Source organism: Nerophis lumbriciformis, linkage group LG13 (assembly GCF_033978685.3).
Source record: "Nerophis lumbriciformis linkage group LG13, RoL_Nlum_v2.1, whole genome shotgun sequence".
Lineage (NCBI taxonomy): Eukaryota > Metazoa > Chordata > Actinopteri > Syngnathiformes > Syngnathidae > Nerophis > Nerophis lumbriciformis.
In genome coordinates this window covers 1,376,360-1,396,724 of record NC_084560.2, presented here as the reverse complement: position 1 = coordinate 1,396,724, position 20,365 = coordinate 1,376,360, and the positions used below count along the sequence as shown (strand labels likewise).

Here is a 20,365-nt window from a genome sequence, read left to right as displayed (position 1 = left end):
CAAGTGTATTAAAAAATAAGTTTGTATCGAGTTAGATCTGAAGTTGACCTGGAGAGGTAAGTGCAGAATTAAAAACATAAGTATATGACTTAATTCTAACATTTTTATGACTGAGACCCTTCTGGGTCCCGGGACTAAACTTAATGGGAGTCCTAAAGCTAGTAAAAAAGCACATGTTTTATTGGTTTTGAAAATAAAAAGTATCCAAATAACCTCCCCAATAGCTTTGATTTTGTTAGTTCACGGCCCTCAGTGGTAAAAGTTTGGACACCCTTGCTGCAACGAGTCGTCACTCTAAAAATATTTCCTAAAATAAACGAACAGGTGGATGATTGCAAAAAAAAAGTCCTCATGACGCATGTAAGTGTCATGTCCCGACAGCAGGTGGCGCTGGGACGATACCGTAGCTGTTACTTTTCTCTGCGTTTCAGCCATCAAGACACTGAGACTTCACCATGGAGCACTTGTTGGAAAATAGATACACCGTTTAAGCTTTGAAGAAGTATGCACGAGTTATAAAATGTATCAACATGTTTGTGTTCGATTTGAGTGTGGCCATGAACAAATAGTGGGAACACTCACATTCTTCGGTGATGCTGAAGTGTTAAACAATATTGTTGTATGGACATTACCAAAATGTGAATGATCACCCCCATTCTCTGACTTGGACATGAACATGCAATGCTGCCACCTGGTGGATTATAGAGGAAATGACATGTGCCAAGTCCACTTGCGGAAGGTTCTCTGTGTACAAAAGCTGAATTTCCTATAGCTTATAAAGAATATTCTTCCCCATTTGATTAGGAACACACATTTCTGCATAACAACTTAATGATCACACATGCAATACACGTGTTTGGTATCTTTTATTAATACTGAACTGACATATCACCACCACAGCTTGTAGGGAATGGTTGACATCACTGACAACTTCTGGAATGTGCCGTGGCAAAGCCTTTGAAACTTCTCAATACTCCTCTCCTTCTTCTTCATCCTCCCCAATGCTGTCAGTGCCCACCTCTTCATAATCCTTCTCCAGGGCGGCCATATCTTCCCTGGCCTCAGAGAACTCTCCCTCCTCCATTCCCTCTCCCACATACCAATGCACAAAGGCCCTCTTGGCATACATCAGGTCAAACTTGTGGTCCAAACGAGCCCAGGCCTCAGCGATGGCCGTGGTGTTGCTCAGCATGCACACCGCTCTCTGCACTTTGGCCAGATCTCCTCCAGGAACCACTGTTGGAGGCTGGTAGTTGATGCCCACCTTGAAGCCCGTGGGACACCAGTCCACAAACTGGATGGTGCGTTTAGTCTTGATGGCGGCGATAGCGGAGTTGACGTCTTTGGGCACCACATCACCACGGTACAGCAGACAGCAGGCCATGTATTTACCATGACGAGGGTCACACTTCACCATCTGATTGGCTGGCTCGAAGCAGGCGTTGGTGATGTCTGCCACAGAGAGTTGCTCATGGTAGGCCTTCTCAGCGGAGATGACCGGGGCATATGTCGCCAGAGGGAAGTGGATACGAGGGTAGGGCACCAAGTTGGTCTGGAACTCTGTCAGGTCAACATTCAGGGCTCCGTCAAAGCGAAGAGAGGCCGTGATAGACGACACTATCTGGCCAATGAGCCTGTTCAGGTTAGTGTAGGATGGCCTTTCAATATCGAGGTTTCTGCGGCAGATGTCATAGATGGCTTCGTTGTCAACCATGAAGGCACAGTCGGAGTGCTCCAGGGTGGTGTGAGTGGTGAGAATGGAGTTGTAAGGCTCTACGACTGCTGTTGAAACCTGGGGTGCTGGGTAGACGGCAAATTCAAGCTTGGATTTCTTCCCATAATCAACAGACAGCCTTTCCATGAGGAGGGAAGTGAACCCAGAGCCAGTGCCTCCACCAAAGGAATGAAAGATGAGGAAACCTTGCAAACCGGTGCACTGATCAGCCTGAAGGAAGAAATTAGCTGGTTTTTTTTATTCAAATACTTTCACAGAGAGATGTTCTCAACCAAAAAAACTTACCAGTTTGCGAGTCCTGTCCAAAACCAGATCGATGATCTCCTTCCCGATGGTGTAGTGACCACGGGCGTAGTTGTTGGCAGCATCTTCTTTCCCTGTGATCAGCTGCTCTGGGTGGAAGAGCTGACGGTAGATACCTGTACGTACCTCATCTGTGGAAAACCATTCAAGTTTGAGACATTTTCACCCACCAACCACTAAATTTGAGTAAAACCATAAAGTTAAGGGCATAGTTTCAGGATTTACAGGTCACTAACCAATGACAGTAGGTTCCAGATCAACAAAGATGGCTCTAGGAACATGCTTGCCGGCTCCCGTCTCACTGAAGAAAGTATTGAATGAGTCATCTCCTCCTCCAATGGTTTTATCAGAGGGCATCTGTCCATCTGGCTGGATGCCATGCTCCAGGCAGTACAGCTCCCAGCATGCATTGCCCATCTGGGCTCCGGCTTGGCCCACATGCATTGAGATACATTCACGCTGGATGGAAGAGAGCGTCGTTATTGGTAAAACAGTATGGTCAAGTGATCAACAGGAGCTAAACCATCTAGACATTTTGGGAAATACACTGTCACAAACAATTTTACGCTGGGATGTTACCATGGCGACCGCCACTTCCTCCTGCACGTTAGCACCTATTGACCCTGCGTTTCTAGTCTTTATTACATGCATGACGTCACGGCCCCCCAATCAGCTGTTGTTCTGGCACATCCCATGAAGAATGACTGAAAGACCATTTGAATTGTTTCTACACCAGAACAATACAATGAGAAGTCTCATGATAACTTGATTTTGTTGTGACATTAAAAAAAGGCCAATCTTATGGCACGTTCCATTTGTACTGGGAAGTCGGAATTACCGAGTTCCATCCATCCATCCATTCGGGGGAAGCTGCCTAAGCATGGAAGCCCAGACTTCCCTCTCCCCAGCCACTTGGTCCAGCTCCTCCCGGGGGATCCAGAGGCGTTCCCAGGCCAGCCGGGAGACATAGTCTTCCCAACGTGTCCTGGGTCTTCCCCATGGTCTCCTACCGGTCGGACGTGCCCGAAACATCTCTCTAGGGAGGTGTTTGGGTGGCATCCTGACCAGATGCCCGAACCACCTCATCTGGCTCCTCTCCATGTGGAGGCGCAGCGGCTTTACTTTGAGTTCCTCCCGGATGGCAGAGCTTCTCACCCTATCTCTAAGGGAGAGACCCGCCACCCGGCGGAGGAAACTCATTTGGGCCCCTTGTACCCGTGATCTTGTCCTTTCGGTATACATTTTCCTGAGGGAGCTCTCCTGAAGGAATCAATAAAGTACTCTCTATCTATAGCCCAAAGCTCATGACCATAGGTGAGGATGGGAACGTAGATCGACCGGTAAATTGAAAGCTTTGCTTTCCGGCTCAGCTCCTTCTTCTTCTGTACCGGATCAATACAGCGTCCGCATTACTGAAGACGCCGCACCGATCCGCCTGTCGATCTCACCATCCACTCTTCCCTCAGACCCTGAGGTACTTGAACTCCTCCACTTGGGGCGAGATCTCCTCCCCAACCCGGAGATGGCACTCCACCCTTTTCTGGGTGAGAACCATGGACTCGGACTTGGAGGTGCTGATTCCCATCCCAGTCGCTTCACACTCGGCTGCGAACCGATCCAGTGAGAGCTGAATTACTGAGAATTACAGAGTTCCTAGTTGGAATTTCAACTGAAGTCAGATTTCCAACTCAGTAAGTCTGAGAATTCTGACCAGGCCGGACGGAGTTTGCTTCAAAGATGGCTGCTCTGGATGTAAACAATGGTATATGTTTCAATAAGATCTGTTATTAGCACTTCTGGTTAGTGTTTGTATCACTAAATTAGCCATAAAGGATGTACCGTTGAAGGGTTATGCTAACATCACTGTAGTGTAAACAATTTTCTTTTAATGTGGTATACACCTTTTAGATCACTAGCAACAGCGTCTTAGGTTCCTCTTCATCCATCGTGTTGGAAGGTTGCATCTTTCCGCAAAAGTTGTTTCTATTCAGACAAGGCAAACTCAAAAGTGGCCATCTTGATTTCCAACCTCTAACTGGAACGCTCACAATTCAGCTGCGACGTCATTTCCAGCTCCGACTTCCGTGGCTCAATGGAACAAACTAAATTGTGATTCAGTGATTTCTTACTTGCTCCAAGTGGAGGAGTTCAAGTACCTGGGAGTCTTGTTCACCAGTGAGGGAAGAGTGGCTGGTGAGATCGACAGGCGGATCGGTGCGGCGTCTTCAGTAATGCGGACGCTGTATCGATCCGTTGTGGTGAAGAAGGAGCTGAGCCGGAAGGCAAAGCTCTCAATTTACCGGTCGATCTACGTTCCCATCCTCACCTATGGTCATGAGCTTTGGGTTATGACCGAAAGGACAAGATCACGGGTACAAGCGACCCAAATGAGTTTCCTCCGCCGGGTGGCGGGGCTCTCCCTTAGAGATAGGGTGAGAAGCTCTGCCATCCGGGAGGAGCTCAAAGTAAAGCCGCTGCTCCTCCACATGGAGAGGAGCCAGATGAGGTGGTTCGGGCATCTGGTCAGGATGCCACCGGAACGCCTCCCGAGGGAGGTGTTTCCAGTAGGAGACCACGGGGAAGACCCAGGACACGTTGGGAAGACTATGTCTCCCGGCTGGCCTGGAAACGTCTCAGGATCCCCCGGGAGGAGCTGGACCAAGTGGCTGGGGAGACTTAGCTGCTGCACCCGCGACCCGACCTCGGATAAGCGGAAGAAGATGGATGGATGGATGGATGGATGGATGGATGGATGGATATATATCAGGACTGTCCAAGTTAACGCAATAATAACTCGTCAACTATACGTCCGCTTTAACGTCAATCGTTTTTGGGACGCGCGATTAACGTTTTTTACCCTCGGCCCGTTCCGTAGTTTGGGGAAATGTGTAATTGCGTCTCGTCGCATCTACGTTCCCATCCTCACCTATGGTCATGAGCTTTGGGTTATGACCAAAAGGACAAGATCACAGGTACAAGCGGCCCAAATGAGTTTCCTCCGCCGGGTGGCGGCGCTCTCCCTTAGAGATAGGGTGAGAAGCTCTGTCATCTGGGAAGAGCTCAAAGTAAAGCCGCTACTCCTCCACATGGAGAGGAGCCAGACGAGGTGGTTCGGGCACCTGGTCAGGATGCCACCCGAACGCCTCCCTAGGGAGGTGTTTAGGACACGTCCAACCGGTAGGAGGCCACGGGGAAGACCCAGGACACGTTGGGAAGACTATGTCTCCTGGCTGGCCTGGGAACGCCTCGGGATCCCCCGGGAGGAGCTCAACGAAAGCTTAGGCTGCTGCCCCCGCGACCCGACCTTGGATAAGTGGAAGAAGATGGATGGATGGATGGATGGATGATTTCTAACTTTTGCAGAACCATGTCGTCCCAATTGGTAAAGTGTCTACACTCACATCATATACATGTCGTTGGTGACAATAGATCCAATAAATAAGATACATTTGTTGGGTTTTTGGAACTATGCGTGCACTTTTTACAACAGCAAGTATTGAGGACCTTTTTATTTGATGAAGGAAGGCAGTGAAGAACAGGAAGGCCCGGCTGACTAAACATGACCTCCCCCTCCCCCCACAGCCACAATGCTGAGTAATCCTCAGGATGTTTGGCCTCCCTCCACTTCAACCCATGGACAAAAAAAAAAAAACGCCCAACAGCTGAAAAATGGCGGACGAGTAACTTCTGACTCCAGACCACTCCTCTTTTTTTTTCCTCCCTTTTTCTTTCTATCAATCCCCCGACTGCCACGAGGACTTTTTGGAACCAACACAAGACTTCATTATTGAATTATACCAAGTACAACGCTGTTTAATTGGAGTTGCAACATACTAAACACGTGTAAGACTGTACAATACATGTTGAAAATAAATGTAAATATATTTATATATTTACATACATGGTGGAGAAAGTTGCGGTTAACTAGCGCCGACTAAGGGAGTAACGGTACTGTGGTTAGCAGCAGCCTAGCTAGCATGACGCAGTCATCACAATGGCGCCAAGAGCGGCGAGGATGCAAAGTTTCTTGACTCACCATCTTGTCTGCTTGTCCTTCGAACGACGTGGAGGATTCAGACAGGGAGTAGAAGTGTGGGAGCGAGGGGGGAGTGAGGCGTTATATAGGAGGAGGAGGAGGACCCACAGGCACCCGGCAGCTGCATTGCTCATTGGCAGGGAGGAGTCCAGTCGCCATTGTTGAGGCGGACAAGATGTCAGCAGGCGGGGTGGACTCTGCACTCTAGTCCTGATACTTGCATTGTGGCGCAGTTTCTACTCACTTTGTACTTGCACACACTATGACTCTTTTTAGCAATATAGACAATGAACTACTATGACTATGACTCTTTTTAGCAATATAGACAATGAACTACTATGACTATGACTCTTTTTAGCACTATAGACCAAGATTTACTATGACTATGACTCTTTTTAGCAATATAGACAATGAACTACTATGACTATGACTCTTTTTAGCAATATAGACAATGAACTACTATGACTATGACTCTTTTTAGCAATATAGACCAATGAACTACTATGACTATGACTCTTTTTAGCACTATAGACCAAGATCTACTATGACTATGACTCTTTTTAGCAATATAGACAATGAACTACTATGACTATGACTCTTTTTAGCAATATAGACAATGAACTACTATGACTATGACTCTTTTTAGCAATATAGACAATGAACTACTATGACTATGACTCTTTTTAGCAATATAAACAATGAACTACTATGACTATGACTCTTTTTAGCAATATAGACAATGAACTACTATGACTATGACTCTTTTTAGCAATATAGACCATGAACTACTATGACTATGACTCTTTTTAGCAATATAGACCATGAACTACTATGACTATGACTCTTTTTAGCAATATAGACCATGAACTACTATGACTATGACTCTTTTTAGCAATATAAACAATGAACTACTATGACTATGACTCTTTTTAGCAATATAGACCATGAACTACTATGACTATGACTCTTTTTAGCACAATAGACCAAGACCTACTATGACTATGACTCTTTTTAGCAATATAGACAATGAACTACTATGACTATGACTCTTTTTAGCAATATAGACAATGAACTACTATGACTATGACTCTTTTTAGCAATATAAACAATGAACTACTATGACTATGACTCTTTTTAGCAATATAAACAATGAACTACTATGACTATGACTCTTTTTAGCAATATAAACAATGAACTACTATGACTATGACTCTTTTTAGCAATATAAACAATGAACTACTATGACTATGACTCTTTTTAGCAATATAGACCATGAACTACTATGACTATGACTCTTTTTAGCAATATAAACAATGAACTACTATGACTATGACTCTTTTTAGCAATATAGACCATGAACTACTATGACTATGACTCTTTTTAGCAATATAGACAATGAACTACTATGACTATGACTCTTTTTAGCAATATAAACAATGAACTACTATGACTATGACTCTTTTTAGCAATATAGACCATGAACTACTATGACTATGACTCTTTTTAGCACTATAGACCAAGAACTACTATGACTATGACTCTTTTTAGCAATATAGACAATGAACTACTATGACTATGACTCTTTTTAGCAATATAGACAATGAACTACTATGACTATGACTCTTTTTAGCAATATAGACAATGAACTACTATGACTATGACTCTTTTTTAGCAATATAGACAATGAACTACTATGACTATGACTCTTTTTAGCAATATAGACAATGAACTACTATGACTATGACTCTTTTTTAGCAATATAGACCATGAACTACTATGACTATGACTCTTTTTAGCACTATAAACAATGAACTACTATGACTATGACTCTTTTTAGCAATATAGACCATGAACTACTATGACTATGACTCTTTTTAGCAATATAGACCATGAACTACTATGACTATGACTCTTTTTAGCACTATAGACCAAGAACTACTATGACTATGACTCTTTTTAGCAATATAGACAATGAACTACTATGACTATGACTCTTTTTAGCAATATAGACAATGAACTACTATGACTATGACTCTTTTTAGCAATATAGACAATGAACTACTATGACTATGACTCTTTTTTAGCAATATAGACAATGAACTACTATGACTATGACTCTTTTTAGCAATATAGACAATGAACTACTATGACTATGACTCTTTTTTAGCAATATAGACCATGAACTACTATGACTATGACTCTTTTTAGCACTATAAACAATGAACTACTATGACTATGACTCTTTTTAGCAATATAGACCAAGAACTACTATGACTATGACTCTTTTTAGCAATATAGACAATGAACTACTATGACTATGACTCTTTTTAGCAATATAAACAATGAACTACTATGACTATGACTCTTTTTAGCAATATAAACAATGAACTACTATGACTATGACTCTTTTTAGCAATATAGACCATGAACTACTATGACTATGACTCTTTTTAGCAATATAGACCATGAACTACTATGACTATGACTCTTTTTAGCAATATAGACCATGAACTACTATGACTATGACTCTTTTTAGCAATATAGACCATGAACTACTATGACTATGACTCTTTTTAGCACTATAGACCATGAACTACTATGACTATGACTCTTTTTAGCAATATAAACAATGAACTACTATGACTATGACTCTTTTTAGCAATATAAACAATGAACTACTATGACTATGACTCTTTTTAGCAATATAGACCATGAACTACTATGACTATGACTCTTTTTAGCACTATAGACCAAGACCTACTATGACTATGACTCTTTTTAGCAATATAGACAATGAACTACTATGACTATGACTCTTTTTAGCAATATAGACAATGAATTACTATGACTATGACTCTTTTTAGCAATATAAACAATGAACTACTATGACTATGACTCTTTTTAGCAATATAGACCATGAACTACTATGACTATGACTCTTTTTAGCAATATAGACCATGAACTACTATGACTATGACTCTTTTTAGCAATATAAACAATGAACTACTATGACTATGACTCTTTTTAGCAATATAGACCATGAACTACTATGACTATGACTCTTTTTAGCACTATAGACCAAGAACTACTATGACTATGACTCTTTTTAGCAATATAGACAATGAACTACTATGACTATGACTCTTTTTAGCAATATAAACAATGAACTACTATGACTATGACTCTTTTTAGCAATATAAACAATGAACTACTATGACTATGACTCTTTTTAGCAATATAGACCATGAACTACTATGACTATGACTCTTTTTAGCAATATAGACCATGAACTACTATGACTATGACTCTTTTTAGCAATATAAACAATGAACTACTATGACTATGACTCTTTTTAGCACTATAGACCATGAACTACTATGACTATGACTCTTTTTAGCAATATAAACAATGAACTACTATGACTATGACTCTTTTTAGCAATATAGACAATGAACTACTATGACTATGACTCTTTTTAGCAATATAGACAATGAACTACTATGACTATGACTCTTTTTAGCAATATAGACAATGAACTACTATGACTATGACTCTTTTTAGCAATATAGACCATGAACTACTATGACTATGACTCTTTTTAGCAATATAGACCATGAACTACTATGACTATGACTCTTTTTAGCACTATAGACCATGAACTACTATGACTATGACTCTTTTTAGCAATATAAACAATGAACTACTATGACTATGACTCTTTTTAGCAATATAAACAATGAACTACTATGACTATGACTCTTTTTAGCAATATAGACCATGAACTACTATGACTATGACTCTTTTTAGCACTATAGACCAAGACCTACTATGACTATGACTCTTTTTAGCAATATAGACAATGAACTACTATGACTATGACTCTTTTTAGCAATATAGACAATGAACTACTATGACTATGACTCTTTTTAGCAATATAGACAATGAACTACTATGACTATGACTCTTTTTAGCAATATAGACAATGAACTACTATGACTATGACTCTTTTTAGCAATATAGACAATGAACTACTATGACTATGACTCTTTTTAGCAATATAAACAATGAACTACTATGACTATGACTCTTTTTAGCAATATAGACCATGAACTACTATGACTATGACTCTTTTTAGCAATATAGACCATGAACTACTATGACTATGACTCTTTTTAGCAATATAAACAATGAACTACTATGACTATGACTCTTTTTAGCAATATAGACCATGAACTACTATGACTATGACTCTTTTTAGCACTATAGACCAAGAACTACTATGACTATGACTCTTTTTAGCAATATAGACAATGAACTACTATGACTATGACTCTTTTTAGCAATATAAACAATGAACTACTATGACTATGACTCTTTTTAGCAATATAAACAATGAACTACTATGACTATGACTCTTTTTAGCAATATAGACCATGAACTACTATGACTATGACTCTTTTTAGCAATATAGACCATGAACTACTATGACTATGACTCTTTTTAGCAATATAAACAATGAACTACTATGACTATGACTCTTTTTAGCAATATAGACAATGAACTACTATGACTATGACTCTTTTTAGCAATATAGACAATGAACTACTATGACTATGACTCTTTTTAGCAATATAGACCATGAACTACTATGACTATGACTCTTTTTAGCAATATAGACCATGAACTACTATGACTATGACTCTTTTTAGCAATATAGACCATGAACTACTATGACTATGACTCTTTTTAGCAATATAGACCATGAACTACTATGACTATGACTCTTTTTAGCAATATAGACCATGAACTACTATGACTATGACTCTTTTTAGCACTATAGACCAAGAACTACTATGACTATGACTCTTTTTAGCACTATAGACCAAGAACTACTATGACTATGACTCTTTTTAGCAATATAGACCATGAACTACTATGACTATGACTCTTTTTAGCAATATAGACCATGAACTACTATGACTATGACTCTTTTTAGCAATATAAACAATGAACTACTATGACTATGACTCTTTTTAGCAATATAGACAATGAACTACTATGACTATGACTCTTTTTAGCACTATAGACCAAGAACTACTATGACTATGACTCTTTTTAGCAATATAGACAATGAACTACTATGACTATAACTCTTTTTAGCAATATAAACAATGAACTACTATGACTATGACTCTTTTTAGCAATATAAACAATGAACTACTATGACTATGACTCTTTTTAGCACTATAGACCATGAACTACTATGACTATAACTCTTTTTAGCAATATAAACAATGAACTACTATGACTATGACTCTTTTTAGCAATATAGACAATGAACTACTATGACTATGACTCTTTTTAGCAATATAGACCATGAACTACTCATATAACAGGGAGGGGTCTTTGAAGGGGAATTTTGCCTATAATTAACAATCCTTATTATGTAAGACAGGAACACATGTCTGCATTACTGTAACCTATTATATTCATGTCTCCCTATGTCCATCCATCCATCCATTTTCTACTGCTTGTCCCTATGTCTAGCATTAAAGGATTACAGTTGGTACAAAATGTGTCTGCTAGACTTTTGACAAGAACAAGAAAGTTTGATCATATTACGCCTATACTGTATATACCTTTATATATATATATTAGAGATGCGCGGATAGGCAATTTATTTCATCCGCAACCGCGTCAGAAAGTCGTCAACCATCCGCCATCCACCCGATGTAACGTTTGATCAGAACTGCACCCGCCCGCCATCCGCCCGCACCCGCCCGAAGTTTTATTTACGGAGGCAATAATTGAGCATGGATTTCCAATCGCACTGGCTGATCACATGGGACAGTTAAATGTTTGTAATGCAACCTTTAAAAATCATTACGCGGTGATCGCGGTCCCAAAAATAAACTTTTCTTGCATGATAATGTCCAGAAAAATTCGCTTTATATTACTATAGAGTCCTTTTAACGAATGAGTTTGATGGTTTATCACAAACCTTAAATGAAAGAAGTCCTTTGTTCTCCTGCACCATGCGCGCTCGCGCTTTGGCCTTGCTTCGTGTTTGGTGCGCAATCCTGTCGGCTGTATTTCACAGCACGACATACTGTTAAAAGTGTTTATACTATTTATGCTTTCAAGTCCAAGTTGAAGAAATCTTGTTAAATGTTGACAGCATAACTACCAAAATACAGAAGTATGTCCTTAATATTTTTGCAGTGCTATTTCTGTTGAAAAGTTCAAATGATTACATTAGATGTGATGTGCCACTTTTCAAGTGTCTGATGGCTTAAATTCATTTTCATTAATTTTTCATATTTTGAATTCTTTTGAAAGGCTTACAAAAAAACTACATTTGAATTGTAATTCCATGCTATTGACAGGACTATTCATTTTAATGAAGTTAGCTTACCATGTTTACGGTATGATAATTGTGATAGAAATGTGAATTTTAGGCACAGAATATTTTTTACAATTGAACAAGGCAGTAGATTATACAAGCTTGGACAGAAAGTTAATAATGACACCAATTTTTTTTTTAATGGAATTGTTTAGTACTGTTTTACCATTTGTTTACTGTTAAAAGTGTTTATACTATTTATACTTTCAATTAACAAATTGAAGTCTTGTGAAAGGTTGACAGGATAACTGGCATTAACTGTCAAAATAATTTCAAACTATTGAAGTTAGCTTACAGAATAAACATGTCAATCAACCCATATGATTTTTGCTGTAATATTTTTGTTTTGAAAAGTCACTGTGACTGATAGAAAAGTGATGGTTTTAGCAACATTTTAACCTGTCTGAATGCTAATAATCATTTTGCGTCGGGGGGCGAAGCCCTGAACCCTCCACCAGGACTTTGTCCTGGACCTACCGGGGCCTACGGCCCTTGGACCCTGGCTACTAGGTTTTTCTGATTTCAAAAGTTGGCAGGTATGGTGAGGTTATAAAGCTTTTGCCTGTTAAAGAAAGGAGACTGATCCAATGCAGCACAGACTTTCGCGTGCCACGCTGTCACGACCCAGACGCACACCAGTGCGCAATCATATGGGAGCCGCGCTGAGCGCCCCTCCAAGCGCGTCTCGCTGCCGGCGACGGCCGGGTATGGGCCCGACGCTCCAGCGCCATCCATTTTCAGGGCTAGTTGATTCGGCAGGTGGGTTGTTACACACTCCTTAGCGGGTTCCGACTTCCATGGCCACCGTCCTGCTCTCTATATAAACCAGGGTGAGCCCCACCCCTTTCGTGAGCGCACTGCGCGCGGAGTGACCCCTGTTACGCGCCCCCGGCAACAGGGGTGGCGGGCAGGTAAGCTGCGCGGGCGGAGCGCGCGGAGTGACCCCTGTTACGAGCCCCCGGCCACGGGGGTGGCGGGCAGGTAAGCTGCTTACCTGCTGCGCGTGACGCCGGCCGCGGCGAAGGCGGACGAGGCGGGGTGTCGGTGCGGTGGGCGCGGTAGTGACCCTGGACGTGCGTCGGGCCCTTCTCGCGGATCGCCTCAGCTACGGCTCCCGGTGGGGCCCTCTCGGGGGAAGGGGCCTCGGTCCCGGACCCCGGCGAGGCGTCCCTTCTCCGCTCCGTAAAAGTGTCCATCTCTTTTCTTTTCTTTTTCTTCTGTTGTGGCATATGCTGCAGGTGCCTGCTCGTTTTTCGTATGTGGGTAACAACATTTAACTATGTATATATATTTACCAATTGGTTTAACTGCCACCCGCAAAAAAAAAAAAAAAAAAAAATCTAATTAATCCGCCCGACCCGACCCGCGCGCGGATAAAATCTTATTTTTTTTAATTTCATCCGCCCGATCCGCGGATAATCCGCGGACTCCGCGGTTGAGCCCGCAAACCGCGCATCTCTAATATATATATATATATATATATATATATATATATATATATGTCTTAATAAGGTTATCCAAAAAATAGTGCTCGATACCGTAGTAGAGCGCAATATATGTATGTGTGGGAAAAAAAATCACAAGACTACTTCATCTCTACAGGCCTGTTTCATGAGGGGTTCCCTCAATCTCCTGATAATTGAGGGAACCCCTCATGAAACAGGCCTGTAGAGATGAAGATTTTTTCCCCACACATACATATGTATATATATATATATATCCTTGAGAGGGCGTTTACTACCTCTGCCCCCTAAAGTGCCACTCCACCTGGGTGACGTTACAAAGGCTCTCACATCTGTGTATACTAATGACATCACCACCGAAGACCTGGTAGCTTTGACCTTAGGAGCAGGTGCAGGCAACCTGTGGCTCAGGTGGATGACTAGCATGGCTAAGAGCCAAGACCTGGGTGACTGTGTTGCTTGCCCCGCCCCTTTTAAGTTGACTGACACAAATGGCTCGCACTGTCTTATCTCCTTGTTTTCTGAACCCACACCGCCAGGTTGTGATTTGTTGGCTAGTGTGTACCCTCCTGTTGACAATTTCACCCGACTTCTTCTTTTGTGGCCCAAAAGCTGAAATACACGTGTTTTCAATTCACAGGATCCTCAACATCCCCCTACAAATTGGGTGACATTGACCCCTCCTGGTGCACCACACTGATAGATGGCTCAAAGCTAGGCCCTTGGGCACGAGCTGACTTATTCTGGTATTGCGGGGAGCACAGATTGTACATTAGAATCCCGACGTCAGCCGTTGGGCTTTGTGCTATGGTTAGACTGGTGACCCCACTCACCCTAGTGGGTACCAAATTAACACCCCTTGGAACTCCTGTTTCAGTGGCCTCTCTAACTTCCCACAGTTTTATCTCGGAGGAGTGTAATGGGCTCCTTTGATTTGATGAGAAACCCTGATGGTGTTTACTTTGATGCAATAGGACAACCAAGGGGGGTCCCACCACAACATAAATTGTGGTGTGAATCCTGTGCAGGTTTCGAGAACCTTCCTATCATTGGTGCTATTTTCCCTGTGACTGCTACTAAAAATGTAGAACGCATTAACTATGTTTTTTATAATCTGTTGAGACTGACCAACCTGACTCGTGACGCTGTTGAGGGACTTGCTGAACAACTTGCCCCAACTTCCCTCATGGCCGTCCAGAACCGCATAGCCCTTGACCGCATCCTAGCCAAGGAAGAAGGTGTGTGTGCAATGTTTGTTGACCAATGCTGTACCTTCATTCCTAACAGCACCGCCCCCGATGGCTCGGTCCAGAGGGCCCTGGAGGGCCTCCAAGCCCTGTCTAAGGAACTTACTGAAGTTTTTGGTGTCTCTGACCCCTTCAAAGATTGGCTCCAAAGCACCTTTGGAAGGTGGTCTAACCTAATTAAGTCTGCCCTGATCTCCGTTGGAGTTTTCTTGGCCATCATAGCCCCTTTATCGCCCCTTGTGCTAGGTCTTTATGCACCCGCATCATTGTTAGAGCTGTAGAAGGACAACCCCACCCTGTTTCTGGGTTTGCTATGTCACTGAAGGGGGTCAAGCAAAGTGGTGACTTTCGAGAAATGCTAGTTTCCTTCCCTGAGAGTGACGACATTGACATAGATTGCATCCGTTTATCTCCCATGTAACTATGCTTTTAATTTTTTACTAGCTTGCTCAAAGAGGGGCGTATTTTAGAAGTGTTGTACTAGTGATAAAGATCTTTTTAGAAGATCTGAAGGGGGAATTGTCGGAGGCAGATATTTACAAATATCCGAATTTAAATGTTACTTCTTTTGATTTCATAGTCATATTTGAAAATAGCTCGTGTTTGCCATTTATTTTCTTTCTGTTTCTCTGCAAGTAAACTGTGTGTGTTAACCTTGAATTCTTTGGAATGTGTTTTGACTAGGGAGACGATGTGCATGTGTTTTGACTAGAGAGAGGGGAGAGGAGAGAGGGTTTTGGGGTCGGGAAGACAGACCATTTTGGCGGGGGTGATAGAATGTTCTATGCTGGACTGGTCTCAAATGTATATCTGCAAAGCTTTGAAAATATACAACAAAATACCTATTCTGTCTCTGGTGGTTTTTCAACTCAGCTTTAAGTGTCGTAAAAAGCTTGGGAGCGACTTGTGACTTGAATTCCCTGGGAGGAACAACTGGTCATAAAACGCAACAATATATATATATATATTCCTATACTGTATATCAGAGGTGTGGACTCGAGTCACATGACTTGGACTCGAGTCAGACTCGAGTCATGAATTTGATGACTTTAGACTCGACTTGACAAAATGTAAAAAGACTTGCAACTCGACTTAGACTTTAACATCAATGACTTGTGACTTCACTTGGACTTGAGCCTTTTGAATTGACATGACTTGACATGACTTGCTACTTTCCCCAAAACCCAAAGATGAAAAAGTTATTCGGGAGCGCTCCGTATTTTTCATTGTGTACTTGTCTATCAGCGTTGCGTGTGTCAGCTGGTGTGCTCTCAGTACAACAGCCAATCAAATTACATCTACTTTGTTTTCATCACACAGCATTCATCCAATCAAATTGCAGGACAACCAACGAAGAAGACATGTCCAAACCACACGCCAGTGAACAAAAAATGATACCTAAAATAATTTCGTTTGGGTATAAAAATTACGAGGTGGTCAACACAAAACGGTTTGCAGTATGCAACACATGCGGTTCGAAAATTACTGATGGAGAGGAAACAACTTCCAACTTCGTCCGGCATTTGAAGTTGCACAAAGAAGGGTAAGTTTTGAATGTAAGATAACGTTTATTGGCTAAGTAACGTGACTTTTATTTGCTGTGTAGTTAAATCAGTGAGGCTGTAAACTCACTGCTAACGTTATAACGTTATTGCAAACACGGGAATCTGTTGCAGTTCACTACCTTATTCATACTTTTTGTTCAGTGATTTTTTTTAAGCAGGGTTACGTTAGTCAATATATCACACGTAACGTTAGACGGCGGTCAGCAGCACCGCGTATTTTAGCCACCTAAAGAAGACAAAAATAGTAAAATAAAGGTCAGTTAAAATGTATACTATATTATGAATATGTGTACCGTTTTAGCTAGCTTTCTGACATACTGTTGGTTGTTTACCTCAGTGGTCCCCAACCACCGGGCCACGGCCCGGTACTGGTCCGTGGATCGATTGGTATCGGGCCGCACAAGAAATATATTTTTTAAATTAAATCAACATAAAAAACACAAGATACACTTACAAGTAGTGCACCAACCCAAAAAACCTCTCTCCCCCTTTTGTTCTGGGCATTGAACATGAAGACTCTTCCTTCACTGTTCCGAGTGGCCATGAGAGTCTTGGCAGTGCCTGCCTCCAGTGCTCCAGTGGAGCGAGTTTTCAGCCATGGTGGCATCATACTACGCCCCCATCGTGCACAAATGACTGACAGACTCTTGGCTAATTTGGTCTTTTGCAAATGCAATGCAGCATAGGGCCCTGACACATAAAAAGTACAACTTTTTTGTTATGTTCACGTATATGTCATGTTTTTTCAATGTTAACACTTTTGTACAAATAAGTACATTTGCAGTTTATTTTTCAATGTGTTTGTTCTGTAAAGGAATGAGTTAATGTTTAAAATGACTGGTTAATAGTGCTATTATAAAGTGCAATGTCAGCACAATTTTCTTTCCTGCAATTTAAAATGCACTTGTTTTAATAAATAAATACAGCGTTTGAAAAGCATACACAATCTGTGTTAATATATTAGTCTGTGGTTAAAAGGACTTGAAAGGACTCGAAACTCAAAATGCAGGACTTAGGACTTGACTTGAGACTTTCCAGTCTTGACTTTGGACTTGACTCGGGGCTTGCCTGTCTTGACTCGGGACTTGACTCGGACTTGAGGGCAAAGACTTGAGACTTACTTGTGACTTGCAAAACAATGACTTGGTCCCACCTCTGCTGTATATACCTTTATATACATATATACACATATACCCAAAAGGGACAAGCGGTAGTAAATGGATGGATGGATGGATGGATATATACCTATACTGTATATACCTTTATAGGGGTGTAACGGTACAAAAACATTTCGGTTCGGTACGTACCTCGGTTTAGAGGTCACGGTTCGGTTCATTTTCGGTACAGTAAGAAAACAACAAAATATGCATTTTTGTTTTATTTATTTACCAAATTTGCAAAATCTTCCACCAAAAATATTTTTCTTAGTGGAATATTTGATGTGAAGTAAAAAAAGAAGAAAAAAAAAACCCGCTTTGTTTTATTAGTCAACATTGCAACTTTTTCTAAATTACATTTAACCTTTAAGCTTTTTTATTTCACTTTTGTTATGTTTTTGTTTATTTGAATAGTATTTTTAGAATGGGCCGTGGGCCTTTAAAACATTAGCTGTGGGCCGCAAATGGCCTCCGGGGCACACTTTTGACACCCCTGCTATAGATAATCAAAAATTAAACGTGATAAATGTATGGATAAAAATCAGAGCCTGGCGACGCATGCGCGTTTATCATAACTCTCTCTCTCTCTCTCTGTCTCTGCCCCTCCCTCACCAATGCTGCTGTTTGTTTTGTTTTTAACCCCTTCTTAACCCTGAACGTACATTGAAAATACACACAACCCTAACTCAAAATTCCAGACATTTGAGGCATTTAAGAAACTCCGCCCTGACAGCTCCGCAAAAGAGGACATGTCCGGTGAAAAGAGGACGTATGGTCAGTCTGTCCTAGCCCGCTAGCTGCTAGCATGCTAGCAGCTAACGGGCCGTGTGTTGTGCCTCGGTGTGCATTGTTTACACAATGTGCGTTACGCTACTTAATATGTCCGTGTGGAAACTCATTTGGTACACCTCCGCACCGAACCAGAACCCCCCGTAATAATAATAATAATAATAACTGCTATAGCAGCCGCAACATTAATGCTGCTACGATGACTCTTGCTGGCCTACTGCCTTCGGTAATGGCACCATTCCTAAATTATGTGGGCTCTATTGATAACCTCACTAACAACTTTAAAGATGCCCTGCGCGACACCGATGATAGTATAGCACCGCTAAAGCTAAAAAGGGCCCCTAAAAGGCGTACCCCATGGTTTGCATGGGGTACGGCGTGGCAAAGTTGGGAGAGTGGCCGTGCCAGCAATCTGAGGGTTCTTGGTTCAATCCCCACCTTCTACCATCCTAGTCACGTCCGTTGTGTCCTTGAGCAAGACACTTCACCCTTGCTCCTGATGGGCCTGGTTAAATAATAATTAACTTAGAATTTCATGGCTGCAACACGTGACAAAGAAGTTGGGAAAGGGCATGTTCACCACTGTGTTACATGGCCTTTCCTTTTAACAACACTCAGTAAATGTTTGGGAACTGAGGAGACACATTTGTGAAGCTTCTCAGGTGGAATTCTTTCCCATTCTTGCTTGATGTACAGCTTAAGTTGTTCAACAGTCCGGGGGTCTCCCTTGTGCTATTTTAGGCTTCACATTTTCAATGGGAGACAGGTCTGGACTACAGGCAGGCCAGTCTAGTACCCGCAGTCTTTTACTATGAAGCCACGTTGATGTAACACGTGGCTTGGCATTGTCTTGCTGAAATAAGCAGGGGCGTCCATGATAACGTTGCTTGGATGGCAACATATGTTGCTTCAAAAGCTGTATGTACCTTTCAGCATTAATGGTGCCTTCACAGATGTGTAAGTTACCCATGTCTTGGGCACTAATACACCCCCATACCATCACACATGCTGCCTTTTCCACTTCGCGTCTATAACAATCCGTATGGTTCTTTTCCTCTTTGGTCCGGAGGACACGACGTCCACAGTTTCCAAAAACAATTTGAAATGTGGACTCGTCAGACCACAGAACACTTTTCCACTTTGTATCAGTCCATCTTAGATGAGCTCAGGCCCAGCGAAGCCAACAGCGTTTCTGTTTGTTGTTGATAAACGGTTTTCGCCTCGCATAGGAGAGTTTTAACTTGCACTTACAGATGTAGCGACCAACTGTAGTTACTGACAGTGGTTTTCTGAAGTGTTCCTGAGCCCATGTGGTGATATCCTTTACACACTGATGTCGCTTGTTGATGCAGTACAGCCTGAGGGATGGAAGGTCACGGGCTTAGCTGCTTACGTGCAGTGATTTCTCCAGATTCTCTGAACCCTTTGATGATATTACGGAGCGTAGATGGTGAAATCCCTAAATTCCTTGCAATAGCTGCTTGAGAAAGGTTTTTCTTAAACTGTTCAACAATTTGCTCACGCATTTGTTGACAAAGTGGTGACCCTCGCCCCATCCTTGTTTGTGAATGACTGAGCATTTCATGGAATCTACTTTTATACCCAATCATGGCACCCACCTGTTCCCAATTAGCCTGCACACCTGTGGGATGTTCCAAATAAGTCTT

General features: G+C 41.7%; 1 protein-coding gene across 1 annotated transcript; it reads right to left on the bottom strand.

Moving 5' to 3' along the window:
- Window positions 1–847: 847 nt before the first annotated feature.
- On the bottom strand, window positions 848–6,240 carry LOC133613912 (tubulin alpha chain). The gene is made up of 4 exons (XM_061971821.1): window positions 6,075–6,240; window positions 2,275–2,497; window positions 2,021–2,169; window positions 848–1,945 (listed from the first exon to the last, which is right to left on the bottom strand). The coding sequence occupies exons 1-4, from the start codon at window positions 6,075–6,077 to the stop codon at window positions 968–970; spliced, it is 1,353 nt and encodes a 450-aa protein (XP_061827805.1). The 5' UTR covers window positions 6,078–6,240; the 3' UTR covers window positions 848–967.
- Between the last annotated feature and the right edge of the window lie 14,125 nt (window positions 6,241–20,365).

What these genes read in the sequence shown, in the direction of transcription:
- LOC133613912 (XM_061971821.1), bottom strand. An exon ending in TCTGGAACCTACTGTCATTG is followed by an intron (nt 2,170 to 2,274) that starts GTTAGTGACCTG and finishes GGTTTTCCACAG; the next exon opens with ATGAGGTACGTACAGGTATC. An exon ending in TGGACAGGACTCGCAAACTG is followed by an intron (nt 1,946 to 2,020) that starts GTAAGTTTTTTT and finishes TTCTTCCTTCAG; the next exon opens with GCTGATCAGTGCACCGGTTT.